At 47.1% G+C, this 20,286-nt stretch overlaps 1 protein-coding gene across 2 annotated transcripts in view; it reads left to right on the forward strand.

Annotated features, from left to right (window-relative positions):
• The window catches only part of NDUFV3 (NADH:ubiquinone oxidoreductase subunit V3), a 42,053-nt gene that overhangs the window by 96 nt on the left and 21,671 nt on the right, over positions 1 to 20,286 (forward strand). The window contains exon 2 of one of the 2 annotated variants that reach the window (XM_069944458.1): positions 2,582 to 2,636. In XM_069944458.1, the coding sequence (XP_069800559.1) occupies positions 2,582 to 2,636 (55 nt within the window). The remainder of the gene's footprint in view (positions 1 to 2,581; positions 2,637 to 20,286) is intronic. The other variant, XM_069944459.1, reaches the window with a different exon arrangement.

Genomic DNA, 20,286 nt, shown 5'->3' on the forward strand with positions numbered 1-20,286 from the left:
GAATGCTCCATATCCTCTATATACAGACTGTAGTGACGTCACCTCTCCTCTATATCCTCCTCTATATACAGACTGTAGTGATGTCACCTCTCCTCTATATCCTCCTCTATATACAGACTGTAGTGATGTCACCTCTCCTCTATATCCTCCTCCTCCTCTATATACAGACTGTAGTGATGTCACCTCACCTCTATATACAGACTGTAGTGATGTCACCTCTCCTCTATATCCTCCTCTATATACAGACTGTAGTGATGTCACCTCTCCTCTATATCCTCCTCTTCTATATACAGACTGTAGTGACGTCACCTCTCCTCTATATCCTCCTCTATATACAGACTGTAGTGATGTCACCTCTCCTCTATATCCTCCTCTATATACAGACTGTAGTGATGTCACCTCTCCTCTATATCCTCCTCTATATACAGACTGTAGTGATGTCACCTCTCCTCTATATCCTCCTCTATATACAGACTGTAGTGATGTCAGCTCTCCTCTATATACAGACTGTAGTGATGTCACCTCTCCTCTATATCCTCCTCCTCCTCCTCTATATACAGACTGTAGTGATGTCACCTCTCCTCTATATCCTCCTCTATATACAGACTGTAGTGATGTCACCTCTCCTCTATATCCTCCTCTATATACAGACTGTAGTGATGTCACCTCTCCTCTATATCCTCCTCCTCTATATACAGACTGTAGTGACGTCACCTCTCCTCTATATCCTCCTCCTCTATATACAGACTGTAGTGATGTCACCTCTCCTCTATATACAGACTGTAGTGATGTCACCTCTCCTCTATATCCTCCTCCTCTATATACAGACTGTAGTGATGTCACCTCTCCTCTATATACAGACTGTAGTGATGTCACCTCTCCTCTATATCCTCCTCTATATACAGACTGTAGTGACGTCACCTCTCCTCTATATCCTCCTCCTCCTCTATATACAGACTGTAGTGATGTCACCTCTCCTCTATATCCTCCTCCTCCTCTATATACAGCCTGTAGTGATGTCACCTCTCCTCTATATCCTCTTCCTCTATATACAGACTGTAGTGATGTCACCTCTCCTCTATATCCTCCTCTATATACAGACTGTAGTGATGTCACCTCTCCTCTATATCCTCCTCTATATACAGACTGTAGTGATGTCACCTCTCCTCTATATCCTCCTCCTCCTCTATATACAGACTGTAGTGATGTCACCTCTCCTCTATATCCTCCTCCTCCTCTATATACAGACTGTAATGATGTCACCTCTCCTCTATATCCTCCTCCTCCTCTATATACAGACTGTAGTGATGTCACCTCTCCTCTATATCCTCCTCCTCCTCTATATACAGACTGTAGTGATGTCACCTCTCCTCTATATCCTCCTCCTCTATATACAGACTGTAGTGATGTCACCTCTCCTCTATATCCTCCTCCTCCTCTATATACAGACTGTAGTGACGTCACCTCTCCTCTATATACAGACTGTAGTGATGTCACCTCTCCTCTATATCCTCCTCCTCTATATACAGACTGTAGTGATGTCACCTCTCCTCTATATCCTCCTCTATATACAGACTGTAGTGATGTCACCTCTCCTCTATATCCTCCTCCTCCTCTATATACAGACTGTAGTGATGTCACCTCTCCTCTATATCCTCCTCTATATACAGACTGTAGTGATGTCACCTCTCCTCTATATCCTCCTCTATATACAGACTGTAGTGATGTCACCTCTCCTCTATATCCTCCTCTATATACAGACTGTAGTGATGTCACCTCTCCTCTATATCCTCCTCCTCTATATACAGACTGTAGTGACGTCACCTCTCCTCTATATCCTCCTCCTCCTCTATATACAGACTGTAGTGATGTCACCTCTCCTCTATATCCTCCTCCTCTATATACAGACTGTAGTGACGTCACCTCTCCTCTATATCCTCCTCTATATACAGACTGTAGTGATGTCACCTCTCCTCTATATCCTCCTCCTCTATATACAGACTGTAGTGATGTCACCTCTCCTCTATATCCTCCTCTATATACAGACTGTAGTGATGTCACCTCTCCTCTATATCCTCCTCTATATACAGACTGTAGTGATGTCACCTCTCCTCTATATCCTCCTCTATATACAGACTGTAGTGATGTCACCTCTCCTCTATATCCTCCTCCTCTATATACAGACTGTAGTGATGTCACCTCTCCTCTATATCCTCCTCCTCTATATACAGACTGTAGTGATGTCACCTCTCCTCTATATCCTCCTCTATATACAGACTGTAGTGATGTCACCTCTCCTCTATATCCTCCTCTATATACAGACTGTAGTGATGTCACCTCTCCTCTATATCCTCCTCCTCTATATACAGACTGTAGTGATGTCACCTCTCCTCTATATCCTCCTCCTCTATATACAGACTGTAGTGATGTCACCTCTCCTCTATATACAGACTGTAGTGATGTCACCTCTCCTCTATATACAGACTGTAGTGACGTCACCTCTCCTGTATCTCCTCCTCCTCTTTATACAGACTGTAGTGATTGGGGTGATCAGTATGTGACTCTCTGTCTCTCCCTTCAGCAGGTGATGTTACTACGGGGGATTAGTGTGACGTCTGTCCGGGCAGAAACTGGAGGTGAGAGACGCTTCCTTATAGAGTGCACCGTCCCTGTGGTATAGCTGTGCTCCGCGAGGGCACCGTCCCCGGGGTATAGCTGTGCTGTGTGAGGGCACCGTCCCCGGGGTATAGCTGTGCTGTGTGAGGGCACCGTCCCCGGGGTATAGCTGTGCTGTGTGAGGGCACCGTCCCTGGGTTATAGCTGTGCTCCGGGAGAAGACCGTCCCTGGGATATAGCTGTGCTGTGTGAGGGCACCGTCCCCGGGGTATAGCTGTGCTGTGTGAGGGCACCGTCCCCGGGGTATAGCTGTGCTCCGCGAGGGCACCGTCCCCGGGGTATAGCTGTGCTCTGTGAGGGCACCGTCCCCGGGGTATAGCTGTGCTCTGTGAGGGCACCGTCCCCGGGGTATAGCTGTGCTCTGTGAGGGCACCGTCCCCGGGGTATAGCTGTGCTGTGTAAGGGCACCGTCCCCAGGATATAGCTGTTTTGTGTGAGGGCACCGTCCCCGGGGTATAGCTGTTTTGTGTGAGGGCACCGTCCCTGGGGTATAGCTGTGCTCCGTGAGGGCACCGTCCCCGGGGTATAGCTGTTTTGTGTGAGGGCACCGTCCCTGGGGTATAGCTGTGCTCCGTGAGGGCACCGTCCCCGGGGTATAGCTGTTTTGTGTGAGGGCACCGTCCCTGGGGTATAGCTGTGCTCCGTGAGGGCACCGTCCCCGGGGTATAGCTGTTTTGTGTGAGGGCACCGTCCCTGGGGTATAGCTGTGCTCCGTGAGGGCACCGTCCCCGGGGTATAGCTGTGCTCCGTGAGGGCACCGTCCCCGGGGTATAGCTGTGCTCCGTGAGGGCACCGTCCCCGGGGTATAGCTGTGCTCCGTGAGGGCACCGTCCCCGGGGTATAGCTGTACTCCGTGAGGGCACCGTCCCCGGGGTATAGCTGTACTCCGTGAGGGCACCATCCCCGGGGTATAGCTGTGCTCCGTGAGGGCACCGTCCCCGGGGTATAGCTGTGCTCCGTGAGGGCACCATCCCCGGGGCATAGCTGTGCTCCGTGAGGGCACAGATGACCTGTATGGAGGAAGGCGAGGTCACCTGTAATGTTATGCCGGTGAACAGTCAGGACTTAAAGGGGGGTATAAGACAGTGCAATAAGGTCCGTTGCCATGTTTGCCTTAAACCTATGGTTTAACCCCTTAACGACATCGGGCGTAAACTTACGCCCTCGCGCCCTGGTACTTGGCGGTCCGAGGACGGCACCGACCGCCATTACTGTAAAAAGTAATGGTGATCACCGTGCCACCGGCCCGATCGCCGTGAACGGGCCGGTGGCACGGCGATCAGAGTCCCATAAAATAAAAAATACCTGCCCTGGACCCCTCAGCTAGGTAACCGAGGGGTCCAGAGCAGGTATTTGTACATTACTCACCTGTCCCGGGCTCCTGATCGGCGTCTTCCGGGTTCGCGGCGTCCTCGTCTTCGTTCGGGTCTTCGGCTTCCTCCGTGACGTCACGTTCGGCTTCTCTCGGCTATTTTCGGCTCCAGCGTCAGCTTTTTCCGTATTTTGCGCTCTGCTGCCCTCTAGCGGCTGATATGTGTAATACACTTATCAGCAGCTACAGGGACGTTCAGAATGTAAAAAAGTTTTTTTTTTTTCCAAAATTTTTTTTTTTCTATTTTCCGCACCCTATCGCCGCTGAGTGTTGATCAGCATCGCACGAAAGTGCGCTGCTAATCAGCAACTCCTCCTTTTTGGCGTAGGGTGTTTTTTTTCTATATTCTACTGCCACGGTCTGCTGATAAGTGCCGCACATAAGTGCGGCATTTATCAGCAACTCCTTTGTTGGCGTAGGTTTTTTTTTTTATACTTACTGTAAAAAAAACACGTAAAAAACACTACATTACACCACACTACATTGAATAAAGTTTGAGACTACACCACTACATACCCCATATACCAATCCCCGTATACAAATGGCCCCCAGGGTGTTTTCTGTGTCGGACGCATACGTTATTATTGCCTCCGACACCGAAACAGCCAGTGAGGATGAATGGGGGGATCCTTCTTTCCTCCATTCATCCTCATCATCCAGTGACATGTCTGGGGGTAGCGTAGCGTACGCTGCCCCCCAGACACGTCTTTTCCGCCAGTACCGTCCCAATAAGAGATGACGGTATGGTGTGAAATTCTACAAACTCTGTGAGAGTACCTCAGGGTACACTTACAGATTTAGGGTACGTGCACACTGCGCAATGGCGAAGGATAACCCTTTGTGCATTCCGCAGCTGGCACCCGCCGGCGGACTGATGCGGGCGCATGTCTCTACCCGTGTCATAGACTCCATGTTATGCACAGGCGGATTCCATCGTCCATCCAAAGAATGAATACGTTGGACGGAGAGCGGAATCCGTCCGTGCATAGAATGGAGTCTATGACACGGATGGAGACGCGCGCCTGCATCACTCCGCCGGCGGGGGCCAGCTGCGGAATGCACAAAGGGTTATCTGTCGCGATTCCGCAGTGTGCACGTACCCTTAGAGTGTATGAAGGAAGGGACATCCGAATCCAGCCCCAGATGCCCCCAGATGCCCCCTCCCCCCCCCCCATCCTCGGAGTTAGTGGGAAGATCGTCCGGGAACTGATCTTCCCACTGCTGGATAAAGGTCACCACCACCTGTATGGGGATAACTTTTATACCAGCACCCCCTCTTCCGGTCCCTCGCTGCCCGAGCTACTGTAGCTTGTGGCACGATCCGTAAATATCAGAAGTAGTAATAGCGCCCTAATATTTAGCAGCCATGGAGCGGACCCAGCGCTTCTGGATATGTGGGACCCCGTATCGCACCAGGCCAACATTTTCCAGGTGACGTCCCCCACACTGGAGAACAGGAGACCCCAGAAGAAGTGCAGAGTGTGGGGTAACAGGGGGATCAGTAAGGACGCCATTTTCCAGTGTGACACCTGTCCTGATCACCCCGACCTCTGCATACTGGATCGCTCCAAGGCGCACCACACGTCACTGGAGTTCTACATTATCTAAATTCTGTCCCTTATTCCTATTTCAGGGGTCACGTTGATCCAGGGATTATTCTGATCGCCATTATGGAGTCGGGAAGGAAATTTTCCCCAGTGATGAGGCTACTGTCGTCTGCCTTACAAGTAGAAACAGTAGAAACCCCCCACAAGTGACCCCATTCTGGAAACTACACCCCATAAGGAATCTAACAAGGGGGGCAGCGGGGATATGGCCCCCTGGTGACGGCCACATTTGGGACGTGAAAATGAAAAAAATGGTATTTTTTATTTTCTCGGCACATGTTCTACGTAAGTGCCCGTCACCAGTGGGGTCCATATGCTCACTGCACCCCTTGTTAGATTCCTTATGGGGTGTAGTTTCCAGAATGGGGTCACTTGTGGGGGGTTTCTACTGTCCTGGCAGCACAGGAGCTTTGTAATTGGGACATGGCCTCCATCCTCCATTCCAGCCTCTAAATGGCGCTCTGTCCCTTTGGTGACTTGCCCTGTGCCCATATGGCACATTATGCCCACATGTGGGGTATTTTCGTACTCAGGGGAAACTACCCTACACGTTTTGTGTTCATTTTCTTTTTTAACCCCTTGTGGAAATGGAAAAAATCAAGGCTAGACCAACATTTAGTGTAATTTTTGTAAAATTTTTACTCTAAATCATTAATCTTGTCATGATTTTTTCATTTTCACAAGGGGCTAAAAGATAAAAAAAAAAACAATAAATTTGTAGAGCAATTTCACCTGAGTACGGAAATACCCCACATGTGGACATAAAGTGCCGTGCGGGTGCAGGGTAAGCCTCCGAAGGGAAGGAGCGCCATTTGGTTTTTGAAGGCTGGATTTGGATGGAATGGATTTCGAGGGGCCATGTTGCATTCAAAAGGCCCCTGTGTTGCCAAGACAGTTGAAACCCCCCACAAGTGACCCCATTATGGAAACTACACCCCTCAAGGAATGTAACAAGGGGTGTAGTCAGCATATGGACCCCACTGGTGACGGGCACAAATATGGAAAAATCTGGCGTGAAAATGAAATATTACATTTTTTACACTATATTGTTGGTTTAGCCTTGAATTTATCATTTTCACAAGGGGTTAAAAGAGGGGAAAAAAAAAAATGTTTAGAGCAATTTCCCCCGAGTCCGTAAATACCCCACATGTGGACATAAAGCGCCATGTGGGTGCAGGGCAAGCCTCCGAAGGGAAGGAGCGCCATTTGGATTTTGGAGGTTGGATTTGGCTAGAATGGATGATGAACGCCATGTCGCATTTACAGAGCCCTCGTGCTGCCAAGACAGTGGAAACCCCCCACAAGTGACCCCATTATGGAAACTACACCCCTCAAGGAATCTAACAAGGGGTGCAATGAGGATATGGACCCCTGGATGACGGCCACATTTGTGCCATGAAAGTTAAAAAATGAAATTTTTTACTTTTACGTCACATTGTTCCACATTTGTGCCCGTCACCAGTGGGGTCCATATGCTCACTGCCCCCCTTGTTAGATTCCTTGAGGGGTGTAGTTTCCAGAATGGGGTCACTTGTGGGGGTTTCCAGTGTCTTGGCAGCACGAGGGCTCTGTAAATGCGACATGGCCCTTGAAATCCTTTTCAGTGAAATCCAGCTTCCAAAAGCCAATTGGCGCTCCTTCTCTTTGGAGGCTCGTCCTGCGCCCCCTTGGCACTTTATCGCCACATGTGGGGTATTTCTGTACTCGGGAGAAACTGCGCTACACATTTTGTGTCTTTTTTTTCCTCTTATCCCTTTAAGAAAATGAAAAATTGAAGGCTAGAACAACGTTTTAGTGTAAAAAATACATTTTTCTTTTTTCACGCCATATTGTTCGGAAAATCTGTGAAGCACCTGTGGGGTCCAGATGCTCACCGCACCCCTAGTTACATTCCTTGAGGGGTGTAGTTTTCTAAATGGTGTCCCTTTAGGGGTGTTTTTTATGTTTTGGCACCCCAGAGCCTCTGCCAACCTGAAGTGGTACAGTCAGAAATGACCAAATATAACGGAGCCATTGAAATTCACTGGGCGCTCCTTTGTATCTGAGGCTTGTGGTTGCGTCAAATAGCGCAATAGGGCCACATATGGGGTATTTCTATAAACTGCAGAAACGGGGCAATAATTATTGGGGTGCATTTCTCTGGTAATAGGTTTATAATTATGAAAAATATTGGATTACAATAAAATCTCTGCACAGAAAATTAAAATTTTCAAATTTCTTACACACTTAGCTTTTATTTCTGTGACTCCCCTAAAGGGTTAAAACACTTTCTGGATGTGCTTTTGCAGAGTTTGGGGGGTGCAGTTTCTGAAATGGGGTGCTTTGTGGGGCTTTCTAACATACAGTCCCCTCAAATACACTTTAAACCTGAACAGGTCCCTAAAAATATCTGATTTTGAAATTTGACTGAAAATTTGAAAATTTGCTGCTAATGTTTTAAGCTTTCTATTGTCTAAAAAAAATGAAATATAGTTTAATAAATGCGGCCAACATAAAGTAGACATGTTGCTAATACTATTTAATATCTAATTTATGTGGCATTGAAACCTTTCTGCTTATACAGAAAATGCTAAAGTTGGAAAAATGCAGTTTTTTACAATTTTTCACGTTATTTTGTGTTTTTTCATAAAGATTCGTTATAAGTATCGACTCTAATTTACCAGAAATGTAAAGTACAATATGTCAGGAGAAAACAATCTCAGAATCAGCCGGATAGGTAAAAGCATCCCGAAGTTATTAATGAATAAAGTGACACTGGTCATATTCATAAAATTTGTCTCTGTCATTAAGGCCATTTCAGGCCCGGTCCTTAAGGGGTTAAAGTTTTTAATCAAGTTTTGTTTTGTAAGAATTTTTGGTGTTTTTCTTTATTTTCAATTTAACCATCTGTTAGATATAATAATCCTGACACCCTGCAGTTCTCATTCTCACCACTAGGACTAAACCTAAACTGAGACTTCCTGTTGTGTCTGTGATGATAAGGAGGAGTCTGCTGTAAATGAGCTGTGCAGCATTGCAGTGTCATGTGACTCCAGTATAATGAAGAATGATCTCTTTCCAGGTCACAGAGTGCGCTCAGTGGGTACAGCTCCAGGTGCTTGGGGCTTGCTGTAAAGCATGTCACTAAGTGCTGTTAAAAAGGTTTAGGCAAGATGGCCACCCCCAACAATGTACAAAAAATTTAATTAAAAAAACTTAGTCTGAACTAGGACTGGGCGATTAATCAAATTAATTCGCCCAGAATTTGAGAATCAATTTGATTTTCTTTGAAAATCGCAAATTCGATAAAAATAAAAAAATAAATAAATTGAGCACTTGTTCCTGCTGTGCCTGTCTCCTGCCGCCGCACACATGCCCCTGTTGGGGCGGGGGTCAGAGCCACACCTGTAATTCCCTGCCACACGACTGCCGCCCTGCCTTTCCCGCCACCAGGGACACTGCTGCCGGGATTCAGGGTACAAGTCTCCAGGCCGCCAGCACCCCAATCAGCAGCTGGCAGCTACTCAAGGTATCCCTTTACATACACTGACCCAGGTCTATATACAGCACCAGGTCCGGCACAGTGTACATGAAGGAGATTGCCACAGTATATAAAGAGTCAATATATACTGTGGTAGTGCAGTGTCTGTATACACTGTGCCGGACCTGGTGCTGTATATAGCGCTGCTGCACTGCCACAGTATATACACAGTCTGTATATACTGTGCAGTCTCCTCCATGTATACACTGTACCAGACCTGGTGCTGTATATAGCTCTGCTACACTGACACAGTATATACAGAGTCTGTATATACTGTGCAGTCTCCTCCATGTATACACTGTACCAGACCTGGTGCTGTATATAGCTCTGCTACACTGCCACAGTATATACAGAGTCTGTATATACTGTGGAGTCTCCTCCATGTATACTGTACCAGACCTGGTGCTGTATATAGCTCTGCTACACTGCCACAGTATATACAGAGTCTGTATATACTGTGCAGTCTCCTCCATGTATACACTGTACCAGACCTGGTGCTGTATATAGCTCTGCTACACTGCCACAGTATATACAGAGTCTGTATATACTGTGGCCGTCCCCACCATGTATACTGACTGCTCTGGTGCTGTATATAGCTCTGCTGCACTGCCACAGTATATACAGAGTCTGTATATACTGTGGCCGTCCCCACCATGTATACTGACTGCTCTGGTGCTGTATATAGCTCTGCTGCACTGCCACAGTATATACAGAGTCTGTATATACTGTGGCCGTCCCCACCATGTATACTGACTGCTCTGGTGCTGTACAGTCATGGCCAAAAGTTTTGAGAATGATACAAATATACATTATTACAAAGCCTACTGCTTCAGTTTATAAAATGACAATTTGCATCATATACTCCAGAATGTTATACAGAGGGATCAGCTTATCAGCAATTACTTACACAGTCAATATTTGCCTAGAAAATGAACTTTATCCCCCAAAACACATTTCACCATCATTGCAGCCCGGCCTTACAGGGAGCAGCTAACATTGTTTCAGTGATCGCTCCATTATCACAGGTGTGGGTGTTGGTGAGGACAGGGCTGGAATAAGAATGACACCACTAGACACTTTAAAAGGAGGCTGGTGCTTGGCATCATTGTTTCTCTTCTGTTACCATGGTTATCTCTAAAGAAACACGCGCAGTCATCATTGCACTGCACAACAATGGCCTGACGGAAGAGTATCGCAGCTAGAAAGATTGCACTTCAGTCACCAATCTATCGCATCATCAAGAACTTCAAGGAGAGAGGTTCCATTGTTGCCAAAAAGGCTCCAGGGCCCCCAAGAAAGACCAGCAAGCGCCAGGACCGTCTCTTAGAAGTGTTTCAGCTGCAGGATGGGGCTACCAGCAGTGCAGAGCTTGCTCAGGAATGGCAGCAGGCAGGTGTGAGGGCATCTGCACTGTGCACTGTGAGACTGCAGAGACTCTTGGAGCAAGGCCTGGTCTCATGGAGGGCGGCAAAGAAGCCACTTCTCTCCAGAAAAACATCAGGGACAGACGGATATTCTGCAAAAGGTCCAGGGAGAGGACTGGGGGAAAGGTCCAGGGAGAGGACTGCTGAGGACTGGGGGAAAGGTCCAGGGAGGGGACTGCTGAGAACTGGGGGAAAGGTCCAGGGAGAGGACTGGGGGAAAGGTCCAGGGAGAGGACTGGGGGAAAGGTCCAGGGAGAGGACTGGGGGAAAGGTCCAGGGAGAGGACTGGGGGAAAGGTCCAGGGAGAGGACTGGGGGAAAGGTCCAGGGAGAGGACTGGGGGAAAGGTCCAGGGAGAGGACTGGGGGAAAGGTCCAGGGAGAGGACTGGGGGAAAGGTCCAGGGAGAGGACTGGGGGAAAGGTCCAGGGAGAGGACTGGGGGAAAGGTCCAGGGAGAGGACTGGGGGAAAGGTCCAGGGAGAGGACTGGGGGAAAGGTCCAGGGAGCGGACTGGGGGAAAGGTCCAGGGAGAGGACTGGGGGAAAGGTCCAGGGAGCGGACTGGGGGAAAGGTCCAGGGAGCGGACTGGGGGAAAGGTCCAGGGAGCGGACTGGGGGAAAGGTCCAGGGAGCGGACTGGGGGAAAGGTCCAGGGAGCGGACTGGGGGAAAGGTCCAGGGAGCGGACTGCTGAGGACTGGGGGAAAGGTCCAGGGAATGGGCTGCTGAGGACTGGGGGAAAGGTCCAGGGAGCGGACTGCTGAGGACTGGGGGAAAGTCATTGTCTCTGATGAATCCCCTTTCCGATTGTTTGGGAAATCTGGGAAACAGCTTATTGGGAGAAGACGAGGTGAGCGCTACCACCAGTATTGTCTCATGCCGACTGTAACCGGCATCCTGAAACCATTCATGTGTGGGGTTGCTTCTCAGCCAAGGGAATCGGCTCTCACAGTCTCACAGCCTAAAAACACGGCCATGAATAAAGAATGGGACCAGAACGTCCTCCAAGAGCAACTTCTCCCAACCGTCCAAGAGCAGTTTGGCCACCAACAATGCCTTTTCCAGCATGATGGAGCACCTTGCCATAAAGCAAAGGTGATAACTAAATGGCTCAGGGAAGAAAACAGAGAGATTTTGGGTCCATGGCCGGGAAACTCCCCAGATCTTAATCACATTGAGAACTTGTGGTCAATCATCAAGAGACGGGTGGACAAACAAAAAACAACAAATTGATTGTGCAAGAATGGACCGCTATCAGTCAGGATTTGGTCCAGAAGTTGTATGAGAGCAGCCGGGGAGAATTGCAGAGGTCCTGAAGAAGAAGCCGCAACACTGCAAATATTATAGCCTTGCTGCAGTCACTCATCTACCTGTCAGTATAAGATTCTGTTACTCAGAATATGATTGTAATTATATTTCTGTATGTGATAAAAACATCTGACAAACACACATAAAAACCAGAGGGCAGAGGATCATGGGAAATAGAAGATTTGTGTCATTCTCAGACCTTTTGGCCATGGCTGTATATAGCTCTGCTACACTGCCACAGTATATAGAGACACAGACAGCTCTCCTCTCTATGGCATGGGGAGGGGTTACTGCAGGAAAGCATAAGGATTGAGGAACGTAGAAAGGCTAACCGGCTCCCCATGTGTGCAGTAGTCAGTAGTGCCGGTCTGGAGCAGGTGGAAGGAAACACAGATCCGGACCATTTTCCGGTGGCAACAGGTAAGAAGTGGAAGTCCACAGCTCCAAGTAAAATCCAAAGATAAAGATAAAAACACTCCGACGCGTTTCAGGACAATCATGGCAAATTCATACTGAATATTACAACCTTTTTATAAGAGGACATGACCAATATGTTACAAAGGATACGCCCCCAGGAGGGAGGAGAAAAAGGTCACATGATGCTAACAGGTGTATGCTAACAATTGAACTAGACCCATTTATACAAGGTAACATACACAGAATAAATAGATACAAAAGTAAGTTACAGATGCAAAAAGAAAAGGTGACCTAATAAAAGAAGGAGAGATTGTTTCTGTAATTAAGGCCCTGGGGAATAATGCGTGTACAGAAAGGCCTCTCGCTTTCTCCGTGTGTGAACAAGGTCCCACCTCTCAGGGGTGGACGGACTTGCTGGATAGCACACATGGAGAGACTAGTGCACACGGCCCCATGCTCCTCAGCCAAATGCTTGGACAGAGCAGACATCGACGTGCTGGATGTGCGGGTACGTGCAGAAACCGCATCACAAAGATGTTCAGCTAATCTAGTTTTGAGCTTGTGTTTTGTAGAGCCCACATATTGCAATCGGCACGGTCTGCATTCCGCCAAATAAATCACAAAGGTAGAGTTGTAATTGAGAAAGGATTTAATAGGGTAAGAAATGCCGGTTGCAATAGAAAAGAAAGCAGACTGATTAGTAATAAAGCGACATAGGGGACAGCGAGATAAAGCAGACTTATGGCAGCCTAGAATCTGTAGCCATGTTTGGCTGACTGGCGAGAGGACATTGCCCAAGGTAACCCCTCTACGGGCTACACACTTAATCCCTGTGGATAGAATGGTTTCGCTGGTAGCATCCTGGTATAACAGAGGTATGGACTTACGAACAATGTTACAAATCGTTTTATATTGTGGACTAAATGGTGTAGAAAATACCAAGGAGGGCATGTTATGGGAAGAGCTAGGGAGAGGTTTGCTGCGTACTCTAGCTCTATCCTGTAAGTGAGACCATCTGGTGCTTTTCTCAGCTATGGCTTTGGCTCTGTTTATAGTGGGCATGGAGTAACCCCTGGACTTGAGACGGTACATAAGATCCTTACAGGCGGAGTCAACAACATGGGGTGGATGATGACTAGATGCATGCAGAAGGCCATTGCCCGCACTGGGTTTACCATATAGTGTACGGTGTATCTTACCTCCCTGAAAAAAACAACTGAACATCCAAAAAAGACATTTTTTCTGAATAAAACTGGAAAGTGAAATTTAAATTCAAACTGTTGGTATTAAGGAATGTAACAAAATCCTGGGCCTCACCAACTGTACCTGTCCACACTAGGAGGAGGTCGTCTATATACCTCCCGTACCAGGAGATATACTGGTATTGTATATGACGACCTCCTCCCAGTAGGACATGTACAGATTGGCCAAAGAAGGGGAGAATTTAGCTCCCATAGGGCATATGGCATAAATAATATACTCTTGGAGGCCCTGACTGTAATTACTGTATTTTTGCATGTGATAGCGTAAAGCCACAAGGGCCTTATCGTGGGGAATACTTGGGTAAAGGGCAGTAACGTAACAGGAAAGAAAACTACATCCCTCAGGGCAGGGGAGAGACTCCACTATGGCTAGTAAGCTTTTACTGTCTCTAATATAAGCATTTGCCCTTTTCACATAGATGTTCCAATACAGAGCCCACTCCTGAAACGATAGGTCGCAGGGGTGGTGGAAACGTCTGTTTGTGGGTCTTGGGTAGGGCATGGAAAATGGGGACCAAAGGATTTTTAACAAAAGAAAATCTACTAATTTTTGTCCAAAAACCCAGCTTCCAAGCCCACATCCAAGACCCCAGCAAGTTTCCGGGAAACAGCGTCCGTAGGGTTAAATGGGTATCCCACCCAAGAGCTAAAAAAATGTAATGCCCCCAAACCTAGCTGCTCTTACTCACCAAGTCCCCCTGAGTATTTTGAGACGTCTCCCGTCTTTCTAGCTGCTGCCGTTCCTGAGTTACAACTTTTTCTAAAACATGGTCTATATCCAAGATAGGAAACTACATTTCCCATCATGCAATGCTTCTGCCTGATGATGGTGAAGTAGCAGAGCTGAGTCAATGAAGGAGATGATGACAGTGTAGCAGAGCTGAGATGGCTGTGTCGGTGTAGCAGAGCTGAGTTGGCGGGGACGCCGGTGTAGCAGAGCTGAGTGCGGGTGAGTGCGGAGGCTATGCCGCGGGTGACTGAGGGGTGATGGGGGGGCTGTGTGCTGAGTGCTGGACGGTGCGCCGGGAGGCTCTGGACACGGGGTGAGCTCTGGGCTGGGGGTGACCGGGTGGCTGCTGTTAGCTGCGCTGATCACTGTCTCCCTCTGTAACAGCAGCCCCCCCATCAGTGTTCTCAGTCACTTCACTGTGCTGGGACTGAGGACACGTGATGCCGTCTCAGAGGGTGGGGGCCAGGAGCAGGGAGCCGTGTCGGGTTGGACTGAGGTCTGATGATTCTCTGCAATCCGTGGGGGTGAATGCAGCTGGATAACAGCAAAACTGTGCAGAATCCATAATAACTGTATATTGGAAAGATGGAAAGCTACGGGTGGGCAACGTATTATTGCAAAAATAATTTGGGGGGGAATACCCCTTTAACCCTTTAAGGACATGGCCCATTTTCGTTTTTACGTTTTCGGTTTTTCCTCCTTGTGTTTAAAAGGTCATAGCACTTGCATTTTTCCACCTAGAAACCCACATGACCCCTTATTTTTTGCGTCACTAATTGTACTTTGCAATTACAGGCTGAATTTTTGCATAAAGTACACTGCGAAACCAGAAAAAAATTCGAAGTGTGGTGAAATTGAAAAAAAAAACGCATTTCTTTTATTTGGGGGAAATGTGTTTTTACGCCATTCACCCTGGGGTAAAACTGACTTGTTATGCATGTTCCTCAAGTCGTTACGATTAAAACGATATATAACATGTATAACTTATATTGTATCTGATGGCCTGTAAAAAATTCAAACCGTTGTTAACCAATATACGTTCCTTAAAATCGCTCCATTCCCAGGCTTATAGCGCTTTTATCCTTTGGTCTATGGGGCTGTGCGAGGTGTCATTTTTTGCGCCATGATGTGATCTTTCTATCGGTACCTTGATTGCCCATATACGTCTTTTTGATCGCTTTTTATTACATTTTTTCTGGATTTGATGCGACCAAAAATGCGCAATTTTGCACTTTGGGATTTTTTTGCGCTGACGCCGTTTACCGTACGAGATCAGGAATGTGATTAATTAATAGTTCGGGCGATTACGCACGCGGCGATAGCAAACATGTTTATTTATTTATTTATTTGTTTACTTTTATTTAAAACCTGGGAAAAGGGGGGTGATTCAGACTTTTATTAGGGGAGGGGGATTTTTACTATTAACAACACTTTTTTTTTTTTTTTTACACATATACTAGAAGCCCCCCTGGGGGACTTCTAGTATATACACTGTGATCTCTCATTGAGATCTCTGCAGCATAGATATGCTGCAGAGATCCATGAGATCGGCACTCGTTTGCTTTCGGCTGCTGCAGCCGGAAGTAAACGAGTGCCGAGCCGAGGACGGCGCCATCTTGGACGCGTCCCCGGCCGGCATCAGTAACGGAGATCGCTCCTCCGGGACAAGGTCCCGGAGGAGCGATCTCCCCCACTAGACACCAGGGAAACGTTGCCTCCGGTAATCGGAGGCAGCTGTCAACTTTGACAGCTGCCTCCGATTAGCTAATTGGCGGGCACGGCGATCAGACCGTGCCCGCTAATAGCGGCGGTCCCGGGCTACACGCGGCACCCGGGATCGCGGCACTTCAAAGCGGGGCCGCCGCGCGGCCCCGCTTTGAAGTGCAAGTGAGGACATAGGACGTACCGGTACGTCCTATGTCCTTAAGAGGTTAAATGGTAAGATTTTATACGTAGTGTTATCACTGAGAATCTTGGTAACCTCCCTAGTGTACAAAGATTTATCTAACACAACCACTGACCCCCCTTTGTCCGACTGGCGGATAACAATATGGGGATTATCTTTTATCTCCATAAGAGCTTTTCTGTGTACACCAGAGAGATTACCAGTGGACTTACACCCGGACACACTGCCTTCCAAATCAACCACTTTATGTTGGAAGACATCCATTGCAGGTGTACGGGACTGAATAGGATAGAAAGCTGGATTAGGTATATGTAGTCTGTTGACCGTATCTGCAGTGGATGCTGTATAAGCCTGGAGATCTGAGACAGATTGCACCCCCACTTGATCTCTGAATGGCATGTCCAACGGGATATTACCCAAACCAACTTGGTTAACCCCTTAGCGACCCATGACGTATCTGATACGTCATGGTGCCGCTCGGGGTGTTCAGAGCGGCGCTGATCCCGGCTGACACGTGCAGCCGGGCAGTGCCTCTATTAGCCGGCGCGGGTCCCGTTGCCGCGCCGGCTAATTAAGCCTCTAAGTGCAGCTGTCAAACCTGACAGCTGCACTTAGAGGCTTCAGACCTCACGTCCCTGGTGTCTAGTGGGACGGATCTCCCCCCCACGATGCGATCGCGGGGGGGAGATCCGTTCTTCTGCCCGTGCCGGGCCTCAGCGTCGGAATGATGCTGATCCCGGCTCGGCAATAGATTGCTATGGCCTGCAGCAGGCCATAGCAATCTATGACCGATCTAATCGATCTTTGCTGTGTATATACAAGCCCCCCAGGGTGATCAGTGCTGTCTATATACAAGTCCCCCAGGGGGATCAGTGCTGTGTATATACAAGCCCCCCAGGGTGATCAGTGCTATGTATATACAAGTCCCCCAGGGGGGCTTCTAGTTACAGTAAAAAAAAAAAGTAAAAAAGTGTTTTTATTAATAAAAAATCCCCTCCCCTAATAAAAGTCCAAATCACCCCCCTTTTCCCATTTTATAAATTAATAAATAAATAAATAAACATATTTAGTATCGCCGCGCGCGTAATCGCCCGATCTATTAATTAATCACATTCCTGATCTCGCACGGTAAACGGCGTCAGCGCAAAAAAAATCCCAAAGTGCAAAATTGCGCATTTTTGGTCGCATCAAATCCAGAAAAAATGTAATAAAAACGATCAAAAAGTCGTATATGCGCAATCAAGGTACCGATAGAAAGAACACATCATGGCGCAAAAACTGACACCTCCCCCAGCCCCATAGACCAAAGGATAAAAGCGCTATAAGCCGGGAATGGAGCGATTGTAAGGGACGTATATTTGTTAACAATGGTTTGAATTTTTTACAGGCCATCAGATACAATATAAGTTATACATGTTATATATCATAGTAATCGTAACGACTTGAGGGACATGAATAACAAGTCAGTTTTACCATAGGACGGACGGCGTAAATGCAAAACTCCCCGAAATCAAAACAAATTCGTTTTTTTTTTCAATTTGACAGCGCAAATGATTTTTTTCCGGTTTTGCAGCATATGTTATGGAAAAATAATGACTGTCATTGCAAAGTACAGTTGGTTTCGCAAAAAATAAGCGCTCATATACGTCTCTAGGTGAAAAAATGCAAGCGCTATGGACTTTTAAACTTAAAATGGAATAAGCAAAAGCGCAAAAATGAAAATAGGCTTTGACCTTAAGGGGTTAAGATCCCAGATGGAGTTCCTGTCGGCTGCTGCCTCTATACAATTGTCATGGGAGAAAAAAGGTCCTGTATTGTCTGATACACATTAAACTGATTTTCAGGAACAAAAGACAAACCCAACTTAAGAACATCTAGCTGGGCAGTAGTGAGAAAGCAAGCGGACAAATTGTAAACGTTAGCGTCTCCTCCACCGCTGATTTTGTTTTCCCCGCCCGATGTTTCCTCCCTGCTCTCCCGTTTTTTGGAGATGATTGTCCACCTGAGACATTATTGGTGTTGTAGTGTGAACGGTATTAGGACGCGGAAACTGGCGCGGTTGTTTCTTTCTGGAGGATTTGTGGGGTAATGCTTTAGAGGAGTTACCCTGGTCATCCGATTCTGGAGTGTCGGTGGTATCTCCCTCTGTAGCACTAAATGTCTCAGAATTATTACTTTTCATAATGGGCGGAGATTTAGAGGTTCTCTGAGTACGGCGAAAATCACGCCAGGTGTAGATGGTTTTGGACGTGTAGTCCCTTAAGTCTCTGTTAAACTTTGACTTCTTTAGATCCACAATATAAGCTTCAAGCTCTGAAATAGTGTCATTAGTCCGGGACGTGTTTGTATTGCTCGGAGGTAATGGTTAATGTTCCAATGTTTTTTTCACATTCTGCAAGCTTTTTTCCCTTCTTAGGCTACGTTCACACAGAGCAAAAGGAGCGGATTACGCAAGGAAATATTTCCGCCTGAAATCAACTGACACTGAATTCCGAGCAGAATATAAGCAGAATGCAAGCAGAATCCCTGCGTATTCTGCTAGGAAAGTGTTCAGCTCGTAATCAGCTCTTGACAAATTCAGCGCGGAATACTCGAGGAATCCGCGCTGAATCCGCATGCATTCAGCGCTGAAATTCAGCGAGTATTTGGTGAGTAAACTAGACTATACCAGAACATATACTAGAATCCTCCTCCCCCCCCTTTTCCCCATTTCCGCGCTGATTCAGCGAGTAATTTCCGCTTGTATTCCGCTTGTATTCCGCGCTGAATCCGCGCTGAATCCGCGCTGAAACAGAAAATCAGAGCCCCATTGATTTGTATAGGCTTCCGCTAGCGGAAGAATGAACATGTTCATTCTTCTGGCGGAAAGCGGATTAGTTCAGTGCGGAAATTCCACTGTGTGAACTGCAGAGCAGAATTTCCATTCAACACAATGGAAATTAGCTCTGCACCTATTTTAACGGCTGAAATTTCAGCGCTGATTCAGCGCAGAAATTCAGCTGCTTTTGCTCAGTGGGAACGAGCCCTTAGCAATAATAATCCGCATGAGTGTGAACGAGCATACATTCAAAGCCTCATTCCATTCAGTGACATAGTCCTCACCTTCAGCAGGATTGGGAGGTTTACGGATCCTCAGACCTCTGAGAAATATTTTTTTATCCAGATACTGTTTGAGTGAGGTAATATCCCACCAGAGTCTGAGTTGCTGGCTTTTGGACTTCTCCAGGTCTATACCAACAATTTGAATTTAAATTTCACTTTCCAGTTTGATTCAGAAAAAATGTCTTTTTTTGGATGTTCAGTTGTTTTTTTCAGGGAGGTAAGATACACCGTACACTATATGGTAAACCCAGTGCGGGCAATGGCCTTCTGCATGCATCTAGTCATCATCCACCCCATGTTGTTGACTCCGCCTGTAAGGATCTTATGTACCGTCTCAAGTCCAGGGGTTACTCCATGCCCACTATAAACAGAGCCAAAGCCATAGCTGAGAAAAGCACCAGATGGTCTCACTTACAGGATAGAGCTAGAGTACGCAGCAAACCTCTCCCTAGCTCTTCCCATAACATGCCCTCCTTGGTATTTTCTACACCATTTAGTCCACAATATAAAACGATTTGTAACATTGTTCGTAAGTCCATACCTCTGTTATACCAGGATGCTACCAGCGAAACCATTCTATCCACAGGGATTAAGTGTGTAGCCCGTAGAGGGGTTACCTTGGGCAATGTCCTCTCGCCAGTCAGCCAAACATGGCTACAGATTCTAGGCTGCCATAAGTCTGCTTTATCTCGCTGTCCCCTATGTCGCTTTATTACTAATCAGTCTGCTTTCTTTTCTATTGCAACCGGCATTTCTTACCCTATTAAATCCTTTCTCAATTACAACTCTACCTTTGTGATTTATTTGGCGGAATGCAGACAGTGCCGATTGCAATATGTGGGCTCTACAAAACACAAGCTCAAAACTAGATTAGCTGAACATCTTTGTGATGCGGTTTCTGCACGTACCCGCACATCCAGCACGTCGATGTCTGCTCTGTCCAAGCATTTGGCTGAGGAGCATG

This window comes from Dendropsophus ebraccatus, chromosome 11, assembly GCF_027789765.1.
Source record: "Dendropsophus ebraccatus isolate aDenEbr1 chromosome 11, aDenEbr1.pat, whole genome shotgun sequence".
In the NCBI taxonomy this organism is placed as follows: Eukaryota; Metazoa; Chordata; class Amphibia; order Anura; family Hylidae; genus Dendropsophus; species Dendropsophus ebraccatus.